Source organism: Pipistrellus kuhlii, unplaced genomic scaffold (assembly GCF_014108245.1).
Source record: "Pipistrellus kuhlii isolate mPipKuh1 unplaced genomic scaffold, mPipKuh1.p scaffold_m20_p_9, whole genome shotgun sequence".
NCBI classification, from domain to species: domain Eukaryota; kingdom Metazoa; phylum Chordata; class Mammalia; order Chiroptera; family Vespertilionidae; genus Pipistrellus; species Pipistrellus kuhlii.
This window is the reverse complement of record NW_023425595.1, coordinates 40,806,994-40,827,208: the sequence shown is the minus strand read 5'-3', so window position 1 is coordinate 40,827,208 and position 20,215 is coordinate 40,806,994. Positions and strand designations below refer to the sequence as shown.

Genomic DNA, 20,215 nt, shown 5'->3' with positions numbered 1-20,215 from the left:
TATCTCTTTCCCTCTTTCTTCCTCTCTGAAATCAATAAAAAAAAATATGTTTGTTTCTTTGTTTGTTTGTTTAAGAAAGTGTTTATATATTTGGTTTAAGGTAGGGAAAATATGATCCAGAGTAAAGCAGCCGGGAAGGAGAGCAGTGAGAGAAAAGAGAAGAGACAAGAGAACCTCTCAGTTTTTATTCTTCGCTTTTCTATAGGGTTCAAATTTTACAACATCCATGGACTTTGTTTTATAACTTAAATAAGATGAAATAATGCCCACGCAGCTGTGAGCACAGGCTCTGCCATCTGGCCAGCAATGAGATTCAGATGACAAGAAAATAAGACTTGCACAAAATGATTTAAATCCATATACAGCATTACATTAATGGTTACAAATGTTTTCTCCCTCTGATAAAATGGAATAAGGTAAATATCAAATTATGGTCAATAGAGTTTAGATTAGGCATGTGTTCTGCTTAATCAGTCATTTATAATTTAATTATTCAAAGCTAACTTTGAAACAAGCAGCTTTATAAATCTAGATAACAACAGACTTTACTTAAGCACTAAAGATTTTCCATCAATCATTTTGTTTTTATCTTTACAGTATTAAACTTTAAAAATACTTAACATTCAGAGGTCATTTGTTGGCTATCATTGAACACCAAGGTCAAATATTTTCTTTTATTAAATTCCATCCCACAATAAATCGATAGGTATTTAGTAAATTGAGTTTCAGTTTAATTTCATGGAGCTTTTTATTTATGATGGATTTCAAATACACTATAAGTAGATCATATTAATTATATACACTTAGTCATTCTTGTTTTTATGTAAAATTATGAATAAATTGAAGTAAAAATCAAATTGTTTTTTGAAATGTACTGAGAACCTCTGTTAAAATTTTTCAGATGAGTTTCTTTGTAATTTAATGAATCACTTATAACGTAAGCTAACAAGCTAACATTTTCACATTTATCTTAAGGATAAATTGAGCCTTTCTGCGACTGGATAAAGACACTATTGTGTCAAAGAGATGATAAAACAAATTTTGATCAAGAATATCAAAACTTCAAAAGCTATTTCTTTTTTGTATGCTGATTGTATTGAAAAGTATCTTAGAACCTTTATTCTTTATTTTTACTGAGTTGACATATGGCAAAAATATTAATTTATTTTTTTTAATTAAATTTATTGGGGTGACATTGGTTAATAAAATTACACAGGTTTAAGGAGACTGGATTTGGGTGGTAAACACAAAACAATATACAGAAGACACATTGTAAAACTGTATACTGGAAAAATATTTTTCCTATAAAAAGAATATAAAATACCTATATTTTCTTAATTTTTAGACCCATATATATTTTAAAACTTCTAAAATATATTTAATATGGGAGTGTCCTTTACCCCCAGGTCCTGAGGAGCAGATTTAAATATATTGTGTCTTAGAATTGATGAACTTGTAGACTTTATATTAAAGTTATAGGACAAAATTGAGGTATGCCTCCAAGTGTTCAACTTCTAACAGCCCTCCAGCAGGAAAAAAAATGAAGAAGGGAAAAAAACAGCAAAATTGAATGATGTTTTTTACATAAATCATCACAAAATCTTGATTCTCTGGTCCATCCAGCTGAGGTAACTGGACACTCACAGAAAACTCGGTAACATTAGTAGTTCCATAGATTCCCACCCCCTTCTCTAAGTTAAGCTTTTTTATTTTGAGAGAATTATAGATTCACATGTAATTCAGATGTAAGAAATAATACAGGGAGATCCCTTGTACCTTTTATTCTGTTTCTCCAATGATAACGTTTTGGTAAAACTAGAGCACATTATCACAACTAGAATATTGATAGTAACACAATTCATCAAACTTATTTCAATTTTTTTAGTTTGACGTGTGTGTTTCTAGTGAGTTCTATGTCATTTGAGCACATGCGCAGGTACCTGTGTCTACTACCACAGTCAAGACAGACAACATTTCCAACACCACAAACGTACCTTGTGTTGCCCACTATAACCACACCCTCCTCCCGAGGACTTTTCACAGATTGGGATGGCAGTATATTTTCTAGCTATGTTTTGGGAAGTAACTGGTTTGTTCTTTTCCTCTTGTGAATGTCTGCAAGTAAATAATACAAAGAAGTATGCCAAAACCAGTTTGGCTCAGTGGTAGAGCATCGGTCTGTGGACTGAAAGGTCCCAGGTTCGATTCCGGTCAGGGGCATGTACGTTGGTTGCGGGCACATCCCCGGTTGGGGGTGTGCAGGAGGCAGCTGGTCGGTGTTTCTAGCTCTCTCTCTCTCTCTCCCTTCCTCTCTGTAAAAAAATCAATAAAAATATATTTTAAAATAATAATAATAATACAAAGAAGTGAAGGCTCAGTTTTCACCGTTCTTGAGTGTGCACCTTCCTGTTGCCTGGCAAAGAAACCAACAACCGGGCAAAGGGCTGCCTCAGGTGGGCAGCATTTCCAACTCTCTGGAGGAACAGAACCAAATGTAACACCCTTTTTTCCATTCCCAGATTACGCCCGATTTGAGGCCAAAATCCATGACCTACGAGAGCAGATGATGAACCACAGCATGAGCTCCGGGTCCGGGTCCCTGCGAACCAATCAGAAACGCTCCCTCTATGTCAGGTAGGCAACCCAGTGTTTCTTACTGTGATCTGCATTTTGTGAGCAATCTGGCTTCGCGAGACAAAGGCAACACCTTGTAACAATGGATCATGTGTTCTTATTTACCCATGCTCCTCAATACACCACTGTAAGACCTTAAGTTTAACCATTTTTTGAAGAAATTTCTGAAAAGTTACTATATTAAATTGACAAGTTAGTCTTTTAACAAATTATTATTTGACTATATTATGATCCGGAGTAAAGTTCTTAGAACAGGTTGCAGTAAAGATAATGAGAAAAAACATTTTTAATTTTGATAAATTGAATATGTGGACCAAAGCTCTGGACATTTGCTCACTTTCAGTTTGGGAAGTAAGCATTCTGGAATCATCTCCAGGCCTGTGTGGTATCTACTGCATTAACTTTGGTGTATTGATTTGATATCAGACATAGTCTTGTATATAGAGTTATGTGTTTGTCCCTAACAAATTTTGGTGGAAAGACTTTCTTCTGTGGCATCTTATTATCAATCATTTCTTGGACCACATAAGACACGTGTTCCTTGCCTGACAAAACTCATTAAATTACCAGAAAAAAAAATTGATTGAACTTAAAATGGCTTCTAGTCTTTCATCCTCATAGTTCACTCTTGAGTAAGATCCATCCTCACTCAACTATAACATGTGCTTCTTCTTAGCACAAGCCTCCTGTATTCCTTTCAAAATATCCTTCATTAGTGCTGACTGTATTTTTAAAAATAATAAAAGTATTAACAGCCAAAGGGGAAGGTGAATGGTTCAGATGAATCCAGGTTCTAATGGAAGAACCAAGTCTGTCCCTTCTCACTGTACTCTCCTCTTGCCAATCTGCCCCAGAATCTGGTCTGACTCCCACCTAAGGACATAGTCTACTCAGCTGAAAGTTTACTGTCTTTTCCTGGCATGGAGTGTGTGTTACAGACATTAAGTTATGTACTTGAATTGATTTTTTCCTGTTGACTCCACTTTGGCTATAAAGTTATCTCTTGTGTGTATTAGGTAGGCACAGCAGGGCCAAGGAGGGAGCAGGACTCCGGAAGGCGGCAGGTTCTCGAGGGCCTCGAGTTGCTGGCCACTCTGACAAGCATAGAGTCCCTTCTTATCCAGGCAGTTCCAGTACCTCAGAAGCCCTGAGATTTTAAATTTTTTTAAAGACAGAATATTAATGTTCCATATTTGTCCAACTGCGTTTTGGAAGATTATTTGGATATGCTTCTGTGTAATCTGTGGAAGGAACTATTGAGAACCACCCTAGAACGTGTCTTTTAGTGATGTCACAAACATGATGGAAAGTGGCTAAATCTGTTCTCCTCGCTTGTGTTTTATTGCTGGTCTTTGTGATACCAAATATTTTCTAAATTTTGAAATGTTTTGGTCTTGGGTTAGCAATTTGGGAAAGCCAATTAGGCTAATGGAATAGAGATAAATCAGTTAATGGAAATGAAATGATTATATGGAATAAACCTGGAAAGAAAAATTACTGTAGTGTGGGTATCTTGTCATAAAATAGAATGCACAAAATGTGAATGTATTAGAAGAAATTTTCTGAAAATATTGATGATAGTTTAGTCCTTTTACGTTATAGATTAGGAAATTAAATGACATGTTATTATATTACATAGACTTATTTGAAAGAGTAGTGTTAACCAGAATCAAACCTTTATTCTCTAATATGATCATTGAAATTGTGACATACAAGATATTTGAAGACTTCAGGTAATGTTATCTTGTTAACATTCTAATAGTTGGAGGTTGTATTGCTTTTAAATAAAGCTCAAAACTAGTGAACACTTCATGGAAAATTCTCCAAATGATTCCTCTACAATATACAAAAATGTATTTGGTTTCCAATGTCCGGCTATTAATACATATTTTATCTATAGATGGCTGACTGCAGCATCTAAAATGACTCCTAGGGGCATAGGATTAGAAAAGATACAGGCTATACATAGAATGGAAATCAGAGGGGAAAACAGCATCCCCTGGCCTTATTCTCATGTGATGTGACTAAAGCAAAGTCTCTTACCCCTAACAGCCCCAAAACAGGCAATAAAAGTAAATGAATTAGCAAGGCCTATGGGGAGTTCTTTCTAAAAATGATTGGATAAGCTTGTACCTTTGTTTGGATTTTGTTTTGTTTTGTTTTTTAACACCTTTTTGGCTATAGGACTTTTAAAGAGATGCTTGCTTTTTTCTAGTGTGCTTGAATAGGACTAGTGCCCGTTGGTTATGCTTATTTTATAAAATCAACTAGTTGCTTTCTCAAAATAAGTGAATAGCAGGGCTTCTCTGATTATATAACTATCAGATAATGAGCATGTCCCTTTGATCTTCTAATGACATCCTTTATTCTGCTTAGCTTTATGTAATTCTAGAGCTGGAAGGAACCTTAGCTATCACCAGGTCTAATGTTTAATTTACAGAAGAGGAAACTTGAGGCCCCAGGAAGGAAGAGATTTGCCCAGGACCCCACAGCTATGTGGTGGCAGTGAGATCTCCACCCGCCTCTCCCCAAGCCTCCCAGGGGCACAGCTGATGTGGATGGAGTCAGCTGTTGAATGCACCTCTGCTGTGATTCCCAATCTGCTCCTGTAAACACTGCACCTGACCCTTAGATTAGGAATAGGTTGCCTTAGAAGAGAAATTCAAACATAAATCTCTCTGGGTTTTTTGCAGAGGATAAACTATGCCACAGGGCATTTGGGATTCCTTTAGTATTTTCCATATTTTTCTATGAAGCAAAACCTAAATTGGAAAGCAAGCAGCTTCTTTGTTCAATTATAAACAATTAGGTTGGTTGAGCAGAATATTTTTCTTCCCTCCTCTCCCTCTCTCCCTCTCTCTCTCTCTCTCTCTCTCTCTCACACACACACACACACACACACACACACACACACACACACACACATCCTGCCCTGGCTGTGCCCAGGAGGTGGCATCTTCTCAGCATCATGCAGAAACTGGCCTTCTAAAGCAGTGTTTCCCAAACTTCTCTCGTGATGAGAATCACCTGGTGGAGTTGTTAAAATACAGATTCCTTAATCCCAACTAAGAAGTACTAAACTAGAATTTTTGGGAACATATAGTTTATAGAGAAGTTTGGGAAACACTGATCTAGAGAAATGATCCTCCCAGGTGATAGCAATTTGTTTGGCTGAAAGTGTTGGGGTAGGGGGGTGCTTGGACTACCACATCTGAGCCAGGCAGGGTTTTAAACTTGAGCCAACCCTCTCTGTTTCCTAATCTAGTTGTAACTATTTTCCTTCTCTTAACCTTCTGTGTAAGGTGCTTGAAGTGCTTTGGTAGTGCTGTACGCATGGAGTTGCTTGTTGCTAATGATAAGACTGTGCATGTTCTATGCGAATGATTTGGAAACATTCAATTTCATGGCCTACTTGTACTGTGTATTTCCTGCATTGTGAAACAGATATAGTTGTAGAACCTTGAACGTAAATAAAATGTTAAAAATTTTGAATAAAATATTTTTCAAAATGCTCCACAAGTACATTATCAATTCTTCAGACATAGATGCACGTGGGCTCTGGAGCCACAGGGATACAGCTTTTGTTGTGTGTACTTCGGGCGCTCCACAAGCCTATATCATATGCATTTCCCTTCTTCTCTCTCAGCTGGTAGAAGCATCCCTATGACAGAGAATAAGGCTTTTCCTGCTGCTGGTAGGAATGGGCCTTTGTGTCTAAATACTATTAAGAAAGGTCAAGGGCATAAGGGGATTAAAGTCACATAAAAGTGCAAATTGCTAAGGAAAGATCCTTTCTTCTGATAAAAGAGAGCTCAATAACCTGTGGCAAGGGAAGAGAATGGGGAGGGGAAGAAAGGAAAGCAGGTAAGTCTTCCAATGGGGAATAAAAGGTCACAGGAAAGGCTGTGAAAGGGAAAGTTGGCCCATGTCCATGTCTTAATAAAAGGTATTGATTTGGAGAGTTCAAGTGAATAACCTCTCTGTTGTGAATTTGGTTCTAAAAGGTAGTTGCCATGATTTATTTATATATTCATCGAGCACTTTTTTTTTTTTTTTTGAGTTTATATTCTGAGCCAGGACTTATAATGGACACTGAGGACCCAGCAGTAAAAGTCGTGTTCCCTGGCGGGGGGGCGAGGGCGGGGAGGGGGGAGGAGAAGAATCAGGTCTAGTGAGTGAGACAGGTCACAGTGCAGTGTGATGTGAAAAGCAATCTCTAGAAAAGCCTGGAATTTTTATTGCTTCCTAATTAATGCAAGGATATCTGAATTGATTCTTTGCTGTCTTAGATGAGTTCACCCAGAGATCTTTACAAGTGTTTTTACTCAAAATAAGAAATACATTCTTCATTATCATGACCCAGTCAATATATGTACCATACACATAATGCTAAAAGAAATGTTTTTATTAAACTATTAATACTATTTATGTACTATGTTCTTTGTTATGGCCCATTCTATTTGCCTCCTTTTTAAAAAAAACAAATGAAGGTCACATCTCATTAACTTGATTTCATAACTCACGAATGGGTCACTACCTACAGCGTATAGAGGAGTGAACACAACTACAGGGTCATCTTCACTGCAGTACACTTAGCATCCTTGGGATCCCCAGACTCGGGGTGGTCTAGCCAATTAGGGAGCTGGTTATCCCTGATACTGATGAGTAAGTAGAAGTGAAGGGAAGCATTGGCTGGGCATCTTCTATGGGTCAGCCATTATGCTATTGTTCTACATATATGTTCCCATCTGATTCTCCCAACAACTGGAAGAGTCAGGGACTATTTCTTCCATCTTATAGATTAAAAAACTGAGACTGAGAGACATTAAATACATGCCCTAAAATCACCGAGCTAGACTGGATATGAGCGTAAACATGCAGGTCCTGTGTGTAAGGCAACATGGAGTAGTGTTAAGAACACGGTTCCTGGATTCTGTCACTTACTAGCTCAGTGATTTTGGGCAAGTTGGCCTCTCTATCTTAGTTTCTTTTTCTGTGAACTGAGGATAATAATAAGATACCATAAAGGGGATATGAGCATGAAATAAAGGTGAATTTAAATACCTGGCACATGGGAAGCAACTGATCTATGTTGGTGCTGTTTACCATTTATTATAAAGGCAACCTTTCCCCTGTAGCAAAGAGAGGTTTTAGAATTGATTCTGAATAAGGTGCTATTTCCTCAGGGGTGGGGTGAAATGCCCTTGTTGCTTTGATTTCCTTTAGCGAGGGAAGGAGGACAGACTTCCTGGCAACCTTTTATATTTTCTTTCCTCTAGACCCCATGAAGGCTGAATGGAAGGGCCAGAATTCTATGGCTCCAGAATGTCTAGCTTTGTCAGCTCATCCCCCACTAAAGTCTAAGCAGAGGAAGGATTTGAAAAGTATTCAGCAGGAGACACAGATAAGAGTCACTGTGCTTATAACTGGCCCTTCCAGGTCTTTATAGACATCATCAGTGCCCCTAACCCGTGATTTCATTCACCTCCCTTCTGCATTCTTCACCCCCTCCAAGCCCCCTGCTCTGGATTTGAAAGACTTCTTTCTTTTTCACCATGGTTCTACAATAAGTCTACTTTAAGTTGCTAACTCAAAGTTGCTGCTTCCTAATACAGTTTTTGTTTCAAAGGCTGTAATAAACCAATGCACCTAGGTCTTCCTCCTGCCCATTGTTTTTTTGGGTGTTTTTTTTTTTTTTTGTTTTTTTGTTTGTGTGTGTGTGTGTGTGTGTGTGTGTGTGTGTGTGTTTAAAATATATTTTATTGATTTTTTACAGAGAGAAAGACAGAGATAGAGAATTGGAAACATCAATGAGAGAGAGTCATTGACAAGCTGCCTCTTTCACACCCCCTACTGGGGATGTGCCCACAACCAAGGTACATGCCCTTGACTGGAATCGAACCCGGGACCCTTCAGTCACAGGCCGACGCTCTATCCACTGAGCCAAACCGGTTTCGGCCTTCTGCCCATTGTTTAACATAGACTTTCAGACATTGATTTATTAGTATAATGATGCTTTCATTGAACAAATAAGGTCTATGACCTTACCTACAAAGTATCAGTCTGAGGTAGGTGTTAAGGATTCAGAGATTTAAAAAACAAGCAAACACAGACCTCCTCCCATTAGCATTCTAGTAGTCCATACTGTAAGCAATTGAAATAGTGTGCAGGTTATCTTTCTATTATTTCCTGATACCTCATGTGTTATATGCCTTGCAGTTATTTTCCTGTTTTAATCTTTACAACATGCCTGTAAGGGTTCCTACAGTGAAATCTGCCCAAAAGACCACTGTTACTTAAAGCTAATCTATAAAAATAGTTAGCATTCTGGTCTTTATTAAGGTTTAAATACTGGACTGGCAAACCTCTGTTAATGTCTCAATTTTATTTTATCCTTAATGTCTTGTGCCAAAGTGCTTGATGTAACGACGCCTTCTTAGTAAGTACTTCTTAAATGAATTCCTAGTCTCTCTTTCCTATATATAGATGTGGAAAAATAGAATATAAGTCAAGATCTTTGAGCAATTCTATGGAGGTTCATTACTAGCTGGGCTGCCACCAAGTGCAGGGAGTCTGGCATGTCCTGAGGACACAGGTACTCCCTGTTGGTACTGTGATTTCCAGGTTGCTCTAAGAGGGCTTGGGATAGGGAGAAGCTCATCCTGTGTTTCATTCTCAACACCCTCAGTCCCTTAGTCTCTTTATTCTAAGGACATAAGGCTGGCAATTACATTGAGGGAAATCTTTAAAATAAATTCAACCTAGATCCTTCATCCTCATGGGTTTTTATTCTACAGGAAGAATATTCTCGCCTGATTAATTTTGGTGGGAGGGGAAAGATAACATCATCTTATAAGAGTCTCTGTTTTTGTTTTTATTTTCTTTTGTTTTTTTTCCTTTAAGCAGTAATATAGCTTTCAATCCACTTCCTGCTCCCACTGCACTGCTGGTCAGTAACCTGTGGATGGTAGGAATATGGAATGGAGCCTGTCAGGGGACTTCACGCCAGTACCATGCTGCCTCCAACTTCACTTGGCTGTGGATTTCTCAAGGGCATTTAAGACAAAGCCATGAAATCTGTGGACTTCTCATAAATCAGATTTTTATCTTTTCCCTCTTCAACCTTAGACCTAACATGCTCTCAGCAGCTATTCCCAGAGCCCACAGCACAGTCACCTCTGTGCACCCATAGCCCAGTATCTGGCAGAGGGCTGACTGGCAGTGGCATTTTTAACACCTCTCATTCTTTCACACACAAAATTATCATTTCCTCATTCAGAAATGCCATGCAATGCCACAGTAAGAAATAAAAACTACTTGTATTCAGATGTCTTACCCCTCTTAAAATCTTACTGAGAGATGTGAGCAAGTATCTGAAACAGTCTAACAGGATGAGGCAGGAAGTGGAGACTTGAGAGACCAGATAAGATCTAGAGACAGCATTGAAATTTTTGGGTACCGAGAGCTTGTATGCCAATGCTATGCATGATACAAGTGATTATTATCCCCATTCTACAGAGGAGGAACCTTATAGAAGGTGAAGATGTTTAAAAATTATCTATACATGCCGAAACTGGTTTGCCTCAGTGATAGAGGGTCGGTCTGCAGACTGAAAGGTCCCAGGTTCGATTCCAGTCAAGGGCATGTACATTAGTTGCAGGCACATCCCCGGTAGGGGGTGTGCAGGAGGCAGCTGGTCAATGTTTCTCGCTCTCTATCCCTCTCTTTTCCTCTCTGTAAAAAATCTATAAAATATATTTTAAAAATAAATAAATAAAAATTATCTATACAAGGTACAATGTGGCCAAACCATATTCTTTATCCAGGTATATTTCTCACTGAAGCCCATGCTCCTTGTACTTTATACAATATAGTGAAGACAAAGCTAATCCTCTAGCCCAGTGGTCGGCAAACTCATTAGTCAACAGAGCCAAATATCAACAGTACGACGATTGAAATTTCTTTTGAGAGCCAAATTTTTTTAATTTAAACTTCTAATGCCACTTCTTCAAAATAGACTCTCTCAGGCCATGGTGTTTTGTGGAAGAGCCACATTCAAAGAGCCAAAGAGCCACAGTTTGCTGACCATGGCTCTAGAGGCACAGATTAAATTCATATTGATAGACCTGTTTGGTTTGGTTTATACTTTATAGAGATGTCCTCCATAGGGACCTGGCTTCTGGTCTGGACTTCAAATCTTATTGATGGCTAATGCTTGAGCTTCTCATTTATAAGATGAAGAGTATCTAGTTCAAAGGCTTACTGTTAGGACTAGGTTAAACTCAGTCTATCAAAGAGCCTACTCCATGGGACTTATTAGGTAAAGGGAAGGTTCCCATACCTCTTTGAGTGCTCAGAGCCTGCCTCCCATGCTGGTGCCTCCCTTAAGTCAGGATAGATTTAGATTCCTCAGTTATACTTTGAGATTCATTAGCATTATGTTCACTCTTTCAGGCATTTGCACTTCTAATTGCGTCTTAATTGCAGAATAAAGGGTCTTATCTTCAGGCAGCAATTTTAAGCAAGAAATAGAAAGGAGGCAGAGTCCTAGGGGACCTGGGGAAGTTTTCTTTCCCCCCTGAAATTATAGGTTGGCCGTGATTTTTAAAAGGTTTCTAATTTTTAGATTTCTATAAGAACAACAAAAGTAGCACAGATGGCCCTTTTATTGATCATCACATTTTTCCTCTAACACTCTACCTTAAATTTCAATCCATGTGTCATTTTTATTAATGGTGGGCCCTCATTTATTCATTCAACCAGAAAATCTTTTCTGAGTCATAACCATCTACCTCAGACTACATTATGCTCTAGGGACAAAAGGATTAATAGGGCATCTTTTCTGCACTTGAGGAACTCAAGGGTCACTCTACCAACCTAGATTCTGCTCCCTAATCCCCACCCCACAGTAATCATATTTCCAGAAATCTCACATCTCTGGAGGAAGTCTTGGCCTTTTAGCCCAAAATTACTACTTTCTAGAACAATCCAAAGAGTCCTAACTAGAAAAGACCAGAACAGTGAAAGACGGGTGACAAGATACTCACAGAAGAGCATAGGGGAAAGGTGAGGGCATGGAAAACTTGAGGTTAACCTTCACCCTAAATCAGGAGGTTAGGAACAAGGAAATGGACTCAAGATATTTTTTACATTAATTGCAGTACCTGACACATTATAGGAATTCTTTACATATTTGTTGAGTGAACTTTTTGAGTGGCAGGTAAGATGATGATTAAATAGAATAAAGTATTAGAGGAACCATCAGTGACTCATGAAGGTTGAGCACATGCTTCTCTGTGTTCCTTTGCATCACAAAGCTGTTCTCCTCTAACCTTTTCATGCCTGCTGACTCACCTGTCCCTTCCGCTGGATGGTGAGTACCTCTCTGATGGAGATTTGCCAGGTTACAGTCTATATCTGCAACCAGGCATATGGTAACTGCTGATCAATAAGGTGAATGAATTATGGATGTCACTAGATTGGAGAGCATTTAACTTTAATTCAAAGTTTACTTGATCAAATGTGTATCCTGTCCTGTTGAGTAGTGATAATCACATCAGGCCACATTTCTTAAAATTCATTGAGCCAAACAAATGGCATACTTATTACTACAAGTTAAACTTCAAATCCATTTTCCTTTTTGTTATAAATCCATAAGAACTGCAAAATAACATTCACAAGTTACTTAATGGTCAAATACTTAATAGTCAAATCATAATAAATGTCAAATGATAATTGCATCATATTCTATACTATTTGCTAAGCATCTTATGTGAATTATTTTATTTAATTCTCATAAAGACCCTATGCCCGTGGCTCAGTGGTTGAGCATCAACCTATGAACCAAGAGGTCACGATTCAATTTCTGGTCAGGGCATATGCTTGTGTTGTGGGCTCAATCCCCAATGTGGGTCATACAAGAGCTCCTCTCTCTCTCTCTCTCTCTCTCTCTCTCTCTCTCTCTCTCTCTCTCTCTCTCTCTGCTTTCATCTCTGAAATCAATAGAAATATGTATATTTTTAAAAACTATGAGGTAAGTGCTATTTCTATTCCCATTGTAAAAAAGAGGAAATGGAGACCCGGTTTGCAATTTACCTAGAAGAGGCTAAATTGGGACTAGAATCGAAGCATGCTGCCTATACCCCTATCTGTAATGTTATATAACTTTTTAAAGGACTTTCATTCATTTGATTTTATTTTGATTGATTTGATACAATGTCTATAAATGGATATTGCTTTTTCACAGTTTTCAAATAAGAAATCTGAGGCTCAGAGTACTAAACTATCTACTCTTTTCTCCAAGTGTAGAGTGGTACCAAGCCCTTGCCTCCATGCACTCTTTAAAGATGTATCAACACACAACTCATATGTAGAAACTATCTTCCAATCCTGTTAGTGCTTGAGAAACTTCACATTCCCACTTGCTCTGAGCTTTCAATGGCCCATTTTGTCTCTTCCCCCCCCTTCCCATGAAGTTACTCTTTCAAAAGCTAAGTAGTGTCATTATTTCACATTGTTAGCACCTGCAGTACACTTTTTTCTTCCTGTTCTGCATATCACTGCCTCCTTCTCTTGCTCCTCAGGACTGAATTTTAAAGAAATGTTTCCAAGTGTTTCAGAGGGTTTCAGTCATTGGACCTGTTAGCTGTTGGTGTTCTTTCCATGTGTCATTTTCTAAATACAAAGGTTGCAGATCTCCCTGTCCAGCAACATTAGAATAAAAGAAAATGAGGGACTTGACATGGGATTGACTTCATTTCACCAAGTAAGAATTCTAAAAATAAACACACATACAAATTATCTATCTATCTTATCTATCTATCTTATCTATCTATCTATCTATCTATCTATCTATCTAAAGGCCTAAGATGCTAAGTGTCTGACTGAGTGGTTAATCGACTGGTCACTATGATGTGCACTGACCACCAGGTAGCAGATGCTTCGACTGGTAGGTTAGGTTGTTGCTGGGGTCTAGCCAATCTGGACTGGGTGAGATGGGATCAGACATGCTTTGGAGCCCTTCCTTGCTCCCTGCCCCAATTTGGCCCGATTGCCCCAATTGGAACTGGGCAAGTTGGCCTTGATCCGCCCTGTTTGCCAGCCAGGTGGAGAGACCCCACCCGTGCATGAATTTCATGCACTAGGCCTCTAATAATATATATTTTAGTAGATTGCTCTTTATTATTGCCATCATTTTCTATAAGAAAGGGCATTTTAATGCCAAAAGAAAAATAAGACTATAATCTGAACTTCAGGAAAAAAACTTATATCACCAAAACTTTACTAGATGAATCTTCATAGCTACTCTATCCATACAATCCTACCATATAGATGGGGCAGGGAACTGTGTGTGGGGAGGGAGGGATTAGGCAAATATTAAGATGAATAACTGGTTTAATTCTTAATCCAGAATGTCTTGGTTCTAAATTAGGGGTGTCGAACTCAATCAGAGAAGGAGCCAAAATCTAAAATCCAGCCTAAATCGCGGGCCGAATGGTTTACTGAACAGTCATAAACTGTCATTGTGATGGAAACGCAGCGGAGTGCAGTGATGACAGCGCGGTGCGGGCCACATTGCAAGGCCTGGCGGGATGGATTTGGCCCGCGGGCCTTGTGTTTGACACATGTGTTCTAAATGATTCTAAAATGCTTGGGGTGCATTTTTCATCTTTGTCCTTTCCTGACAAAGAAAACCATCTTTTAGATTTTTTTCCTCGTGTACTTTCTTCATCTTTCATACTATTTTTCTCAGTAACTAAGAAGCCCACACCCATCCTCTGTGATACACTGATGCTTACTTCCTGATAAAGCTTATTAAAGGTAATAAGAAATTTTCTACCATCAAACCTTTTATTTTAAACTGTATTTGTATTTATTTTATATTTATGTCACTCTTTCTTCATTTTAAAAAGACTCTTTTTTAAAGACATCATATTATAGTATCACAGTTCTATTTAAAACATTTTGTGTGCTGTGTTGCTTCAGACCAGATTGCTTGCATCATGAGCATTTGTTCTCCTTAATTTTCTTAAAAATGCAGATTTGGCCTGTCAAATGCAGAATCCTACACTTTTTAAAATTTGGATTCCATGGGTAGAATAATGAGAAAATAGGATGTAAAATGGATAGAACTTTACAATGAGAAGGATATTTGGCAGGTTTCTAGTGACCTCTCTCGTAAAAATATAAATTCTCATATAAAGTAACTTTTCTACTCTTAACTTCTACACAAAGCTCTTAAACCAATTCCAGGAGCTTCTCCTGAACCGATTCATCCCTCTCTTCCTGTTAAAAAGGGCTCTGAGCCGAAACCGGTTTGGCTCAATGGATAGAGCATCGGCTTGGAGACTGAAGGGACCCGGGTTCGATTCCGGTCAAGGGCATGTACCTTGGTTGCGGGCATATCCCCAGTAGGGGGTGTGCAAGAGGCAGCTGATCGATGACTCTCTCATTGATGTTTCTAACTCTCTATCTCTCTCCCTTCCTCTCTGTACAAAATTAATAAAATATATATATTAAAAAAAAAAAAGGGGGCTCTGAGATCCAGCTGGTATTGCTCAGTGGTCAGGGCACATGGTGGGGTTGTGGGCTGAAGGCAGCCAATAAATGATTCTCTCTCATCACTGATGTTTCTGTATCTTTCTCCCTCTCCCTCTCCCTTCCTCTCTGAAATAAATAAAAAAAAATACATTTTTAAAAGAAGGGCTCTGAATCAAGAAAGGGTCTGTGTGCTTCTGGATGCTGTGAAGTCAGGTTTGTGGGGAGTTTCCCCACATTGAATGAACTCCATTGTTGGTTCTTTATAAGATGATGACACTTCTCTCTGTTCCTAAAATTCCGTGTTCCTGCCCCTTCTCCCATAAATAGATGCCCCCACAGTACGCCCACCTCCACCACACACTAAATGAGTCCTTGATTACATAATGGATTCAGGTATCCTGAGGATAAGTAGATGGTGATAATTCAAATTCTGTCATATTCGCAGGGAGTATACTTATTATCCCCAGTTTGCAGGTAATGAAACCAAAGTTAGTTTATATTGTTGCTCAAAGTAATACAGCAAAGAAAAACAATCCTGTCTGTCTGGTGCCAAATCCCTGTCTGATGCCAAATCCCTGCTATTCACCTCGTGTCTAGGTTTTCTGGAAATACCACATTTTTTGGGGGGTGGGCCTCATTTCATGTTTGCTCCCTCCTATCAGTACTTACAATTGTTATAGGAAGTCCTGAGAGCTTTGTGCTAGAAAATACAGTCATTTAATGTAGGGTGCTTCTCCCTCAACAATAAAGGACCTTAAAGATCTCATCAGTGAGTGGATCCGTGACATAGAGTTATGATGGCTCTATGTTATCAATTTCAACCATACGGTCACACCCTTGGTCAAACAAGCATTCTCAGCAAAGAGGCATGAGGTTTCCTGCTGTGGGCGCTGCATACAACACGGAAAGATCAGAAGGCCTCCTGACTAACCTGCAGCAAGCATGGTAGAGTGGAAAGGACATGGACTTCCGTTTTTCTTAGTATTAATGACAAAATACTATGCAGGAGGCTGTCAGGAGTGAAAAGGTAGATCAGATATGCCCTCAATGATTCAGTTAAAACTAGCTGGATAGAAAAACAGAAGAAAATGAAATTATATTATTCTGGACCCAGACTCCACTCCAAGATCTGGCAATATGTGAGGAGTAGGAAATTGAGGAGATTTGAAAGGTCACATGTAATGGGTTCCAAAAGTCAAGGTGCACGTTTTGGGGGAGGGAGTTCATCTTTGGCGGTGCATTTTCTCTCTGAAGGAAGCAATTAGGAACTGTAATAGAATGAAACACTAATGCCTCTAGAATATAAACTCACTGAGCCATTCATTCGTGAGTTCACAGCATAATGCAATAGGCAAAAAGCCAGGGTTTTAGAGTCAGAAGTGCCAGTTATTGCTTATGTTGTGACCTCAGTCACTTCTGTAAAATGGGGATAATATGTATATAACTCAAAGAGGTTTTATGTAGAATGTTTGTCAATCATCTACCATCTTACACAAACTCGGAAATTAGAAAAGAAAGGACACTTCTTAGCTTTTCTCTTTTTTTTCTTTTTTACCTTCCTTGGTACCAAAACATGAAATGGTCACTGTAAGAAATGTACAATCCAATCTCTTTTAATAAGATAAAAAAATCCAAAATAAAATACCAACAAAGTGAAGCCAGTAATATATAAAAAGGATATTATAGGCACAAAATGCACTAATCGTAAAGAAAATTCTGGTATATTAAACTACAGTAACATAAAAACTTCTGTTCACCAAAAGATACCATAAATAAAATAAAAATGTAAATAGGACATAGAAAAGGTCTTAAAATGCAGAGGTCTGAGGGAAAAAAGTATAACCAGAATATATAAATAACACAAGTTATTAAGGAAAAGATGGAGGCAATTTTAAAAAATGATGAAACACTTGAACAGGTAGTTTATGAAAAAGGATATATAAATGGTCAGTTCATATATGAAATTATGTTCATCTCATTGGTCGTCAGGAAAATGCAAACTTAAATCCTAATGCCACTATCTAGAATGGCTAAAATTGAAAATACTATTCATTGCAAATGCTGGCAAGTATGTGGAGACTCTCCTGTGTTGCCTATGGGAGGTAACTTCATATGACCACATTGGAAGGCTGTCAGTTTCTACTATTGTTGACCATCTTAACCCTATGCTTTGTTTCTAGATATATACAGAATAGAAACATTTACATATGTGCAACAAAATAAATGCAAGAATGTTCGTAGCAACATTTTGGTAATAGCCTAAACCTGGAAATAGCCTAAACCTGGAAATAACTCAATGTCTTTCAACAATAGAATAGGTAAATAGGTACATTGTGGTTTATTCACATAAGGGATACACCAACTAGAAGCCAGATGCACAAAGATTCATGCTAGAATGGGCCTTCCTTTCCTTGGCTGACCACACTGCCTTGCCACTCTGGCCCAGCCCTGGAGCTGCCTCTTCCCATCCGGCCCCACTTCCCCATGCTGCCCAGAGGCCCTGAGAGACCAGGGGTGGTGCAGAATGCCTGTGTCATTGCCTGTGTATGAAAACTAACCACCATCTTTGTTGGGTTAATTTTGCATACCATTCTTGATTGGCTGTTGGGCGTAGCGGAGGTATGGTCCATTTCCATGTTTGTCTATTATTAGGTAAGATAAAAAAGGAACAGCTTGCTATGTGCAACAGCAGGCAGGAATCTTGCAAATATAATAATGAATAAAAGAAGCCAGATACACACAAAATAACATATATGCATTCATTTTCTATGCTGTTGTAATAAAATACGATAAATTTAGTGGCTTTAAAAACACACAAATTTATTATATTACAGTTCTGTGGGTTAGAAATCCGTTAAGGGTCTCTCCAGACTAAAATCGATGTATCAGCAGGCTGCATTCCTTTCTGGAGGTTTGAGGTGCAACCCAATTCTTGCTCATTTAGGTTGTTGGCAAAATTCAGTTACAGTGACAGGACCAAGTCCCTGCTTTCTTGCCGGCTGTCAGCTGAGTATCAGTCCTGGTTTATAGAGGCTGCCACATTCTAAGAATTCCATCCTCATTTGCATCTCTCTCATCTACCCGGAAAGGTTTCCTGGTTTTAAAAATGTAGTGACTAGATTGGGCTCACCCAGATAATCCAGGATAATCTCCTCACTTCAAGGTCTTTCATCTTAACCACGCTTAAACGTCCCCTTTGCTATGTAAGTAACATACTCACAGATTTCAGGAATTAGGGCAGTGACATCTGTGGGGACCCATTATTCTGTCTACCACGGTATGATTTCATCTGTGTCACATTCTAAAATAGGCAGAATTAACCTATGGTGGAAGAAGAGAGTGATTACAATGGGGATCACATTCCTTGATGGGTAATAGGAATAATAATATCTATTTGAAAGGGTTGTTACCCATATTAAATCCAACAAGAGTGTCAATTGCCTTGAAAAGTATCTGCCACAAAATAGACCCCATTACTTATGTCTTGTTTTCCTCTTTTCCTCCTCCCCTAACTTTTGCCTGTAAAAAATGCTGCAATCAGGACTTTTCAGGATAAGGTATTGTGAAGATTTATAGTCCCTATATAATAATGCTTGCTTTGTAATAAATATTCCCTAGAAATCAGAGTTTAAGCAAGAATTCCATGTGTTATTAGTGTGCCAGTGGAAATGAGGTCCTTCCATAAAGTCGCAAATATAAGTTTTGATAACATTATGCTCAGCTTTCAAACTGATCCAATCTCCTTGGGCTGGTGCTGGGCCCTCCCCTAATCCATCTGGTCTTTCCCCCAAATTAGACACCTCCCCCATATTGAATTAGATTGGTTTGTCTTAATTAAGAGGGATTTCTGAAATAGGGGAGCCCCCCCCCCCCCACTGGGGTATGTCATGTTCCCCAAGCTCTTTGCCACTGTAACCAGTCCTCACTGGCTTTCTCTCCTGGGAAGGGCCACAAAGAGTCTATAATACAGGTTGTTTTCCTAGTTTGCTCTTCTTGCTTGACCTCAATGTCTTTCAACTTTGGCTGCACCTTAGAATCGCCTGGGGAGCTGTAACAACAAAACTTCTGTTTTCCTTTACACTACTCACTAAATACTATACTTCTGATATCAGATGTGTGGGTTTCACACACACACACACATCAATTCTCTGACACCACCTGGGTGTCCTACCATTTAACTCAATTCTAACACTATCTACAGTACACAAATATAGTGTCATATCCAGCAGATCAAAGGGTCAGTCCCATGAGACTGCCCACTCAGAGGTCAATCCCATGTAAAGATTGTCACCTGTGTATTTGATTGGCTGTCAACAAAAAGTTCTCATAATCCCCTCCTGGAACTGAATAATTTCCTAGTGCAGCTCACAAAACTCAGGAAGACAGTTTACGTGGTAGATTAGTGATTTACACTATAAAGAATAAAACTCGGGGGCCGGGGGGAACAGATGGACAAGATATACAGGGCAAGGTAAGGGAAAGAGGCACAGAGCTTCCCTGCCCTCTCTGGGGATGCTACCCCTCACTCAGCATCTCCATGTTCTCAGCAACCCAGAGGCTCCCTGAACTCCAGCCATTTAGAATTTAGCTTCATGATAAGCATGCTTGATTAACTTACTGCCCTTTAGTGATTAGTTCAGCCTCCAGCCCCCTCTCCCTTTCCCAGAGGGCAGGAGCTGAAAGCTCATGTGGTTGCCTTGGCAGCAGCCCCCACCCTGAGGGTCTTTCCAGAAGTCACCTCAGCAACCGGAACTGAGGTGTGGTTGAAGGGGGCTTGTTATGAATAATAAAAACTCCCTCCATGGGTATTACCACATAGGACATTTCAAGGGTTTTAGGAGTTCTGTGCCAGGAATGGAACAAAGATCAAATTCAAGGTTTTTATTATAAATCACAATATCATAAGTGCTCTTAAAAACCCTAATACCCAGGCCCCAGCCCAAACCTAGTGAGTCAAAATCTCTGAGAACATGCCCGGGGTATTGATATATATATATTTTTTTAAGTTCCTCTAGTGATTCCAGTGTGCAGAGACATTAGG

At 38.9% G+C, this 20,215-nt stretch overlaps 1 protein-coding gene across 20 annotated transcripts in view; it reads left to right on the top strand.

Annotated features, from left to right (window-relative positions):
* DLG2 (discs large MAGUK scaffold protein 2) overlaps positions 1 to 20,215 on the top strand; it is a 1,831,272-nt gene that overhangs the window by 1,682,631 nt on the left and 128,426 nt on the right. For 19 of the 20 annotated variants that reach the window (XM_036427307.2, XM_036427310.2, XM_045577835.1 and 16 more), the window contains one exon: positions 2,520 to 2,634. In XM_036427307.2, coding sequence (XP_036283200.1) covers positions 2,520 to 2,634 — 115 coding nt within the window. Of the gene's footprint in view, positions 1 to 2,518; positions 2,635 to 20,215 lie in introns of all 20 variants that reach the window. The other variant, XM_036427321.2, reaches the window with a different exon arrangement.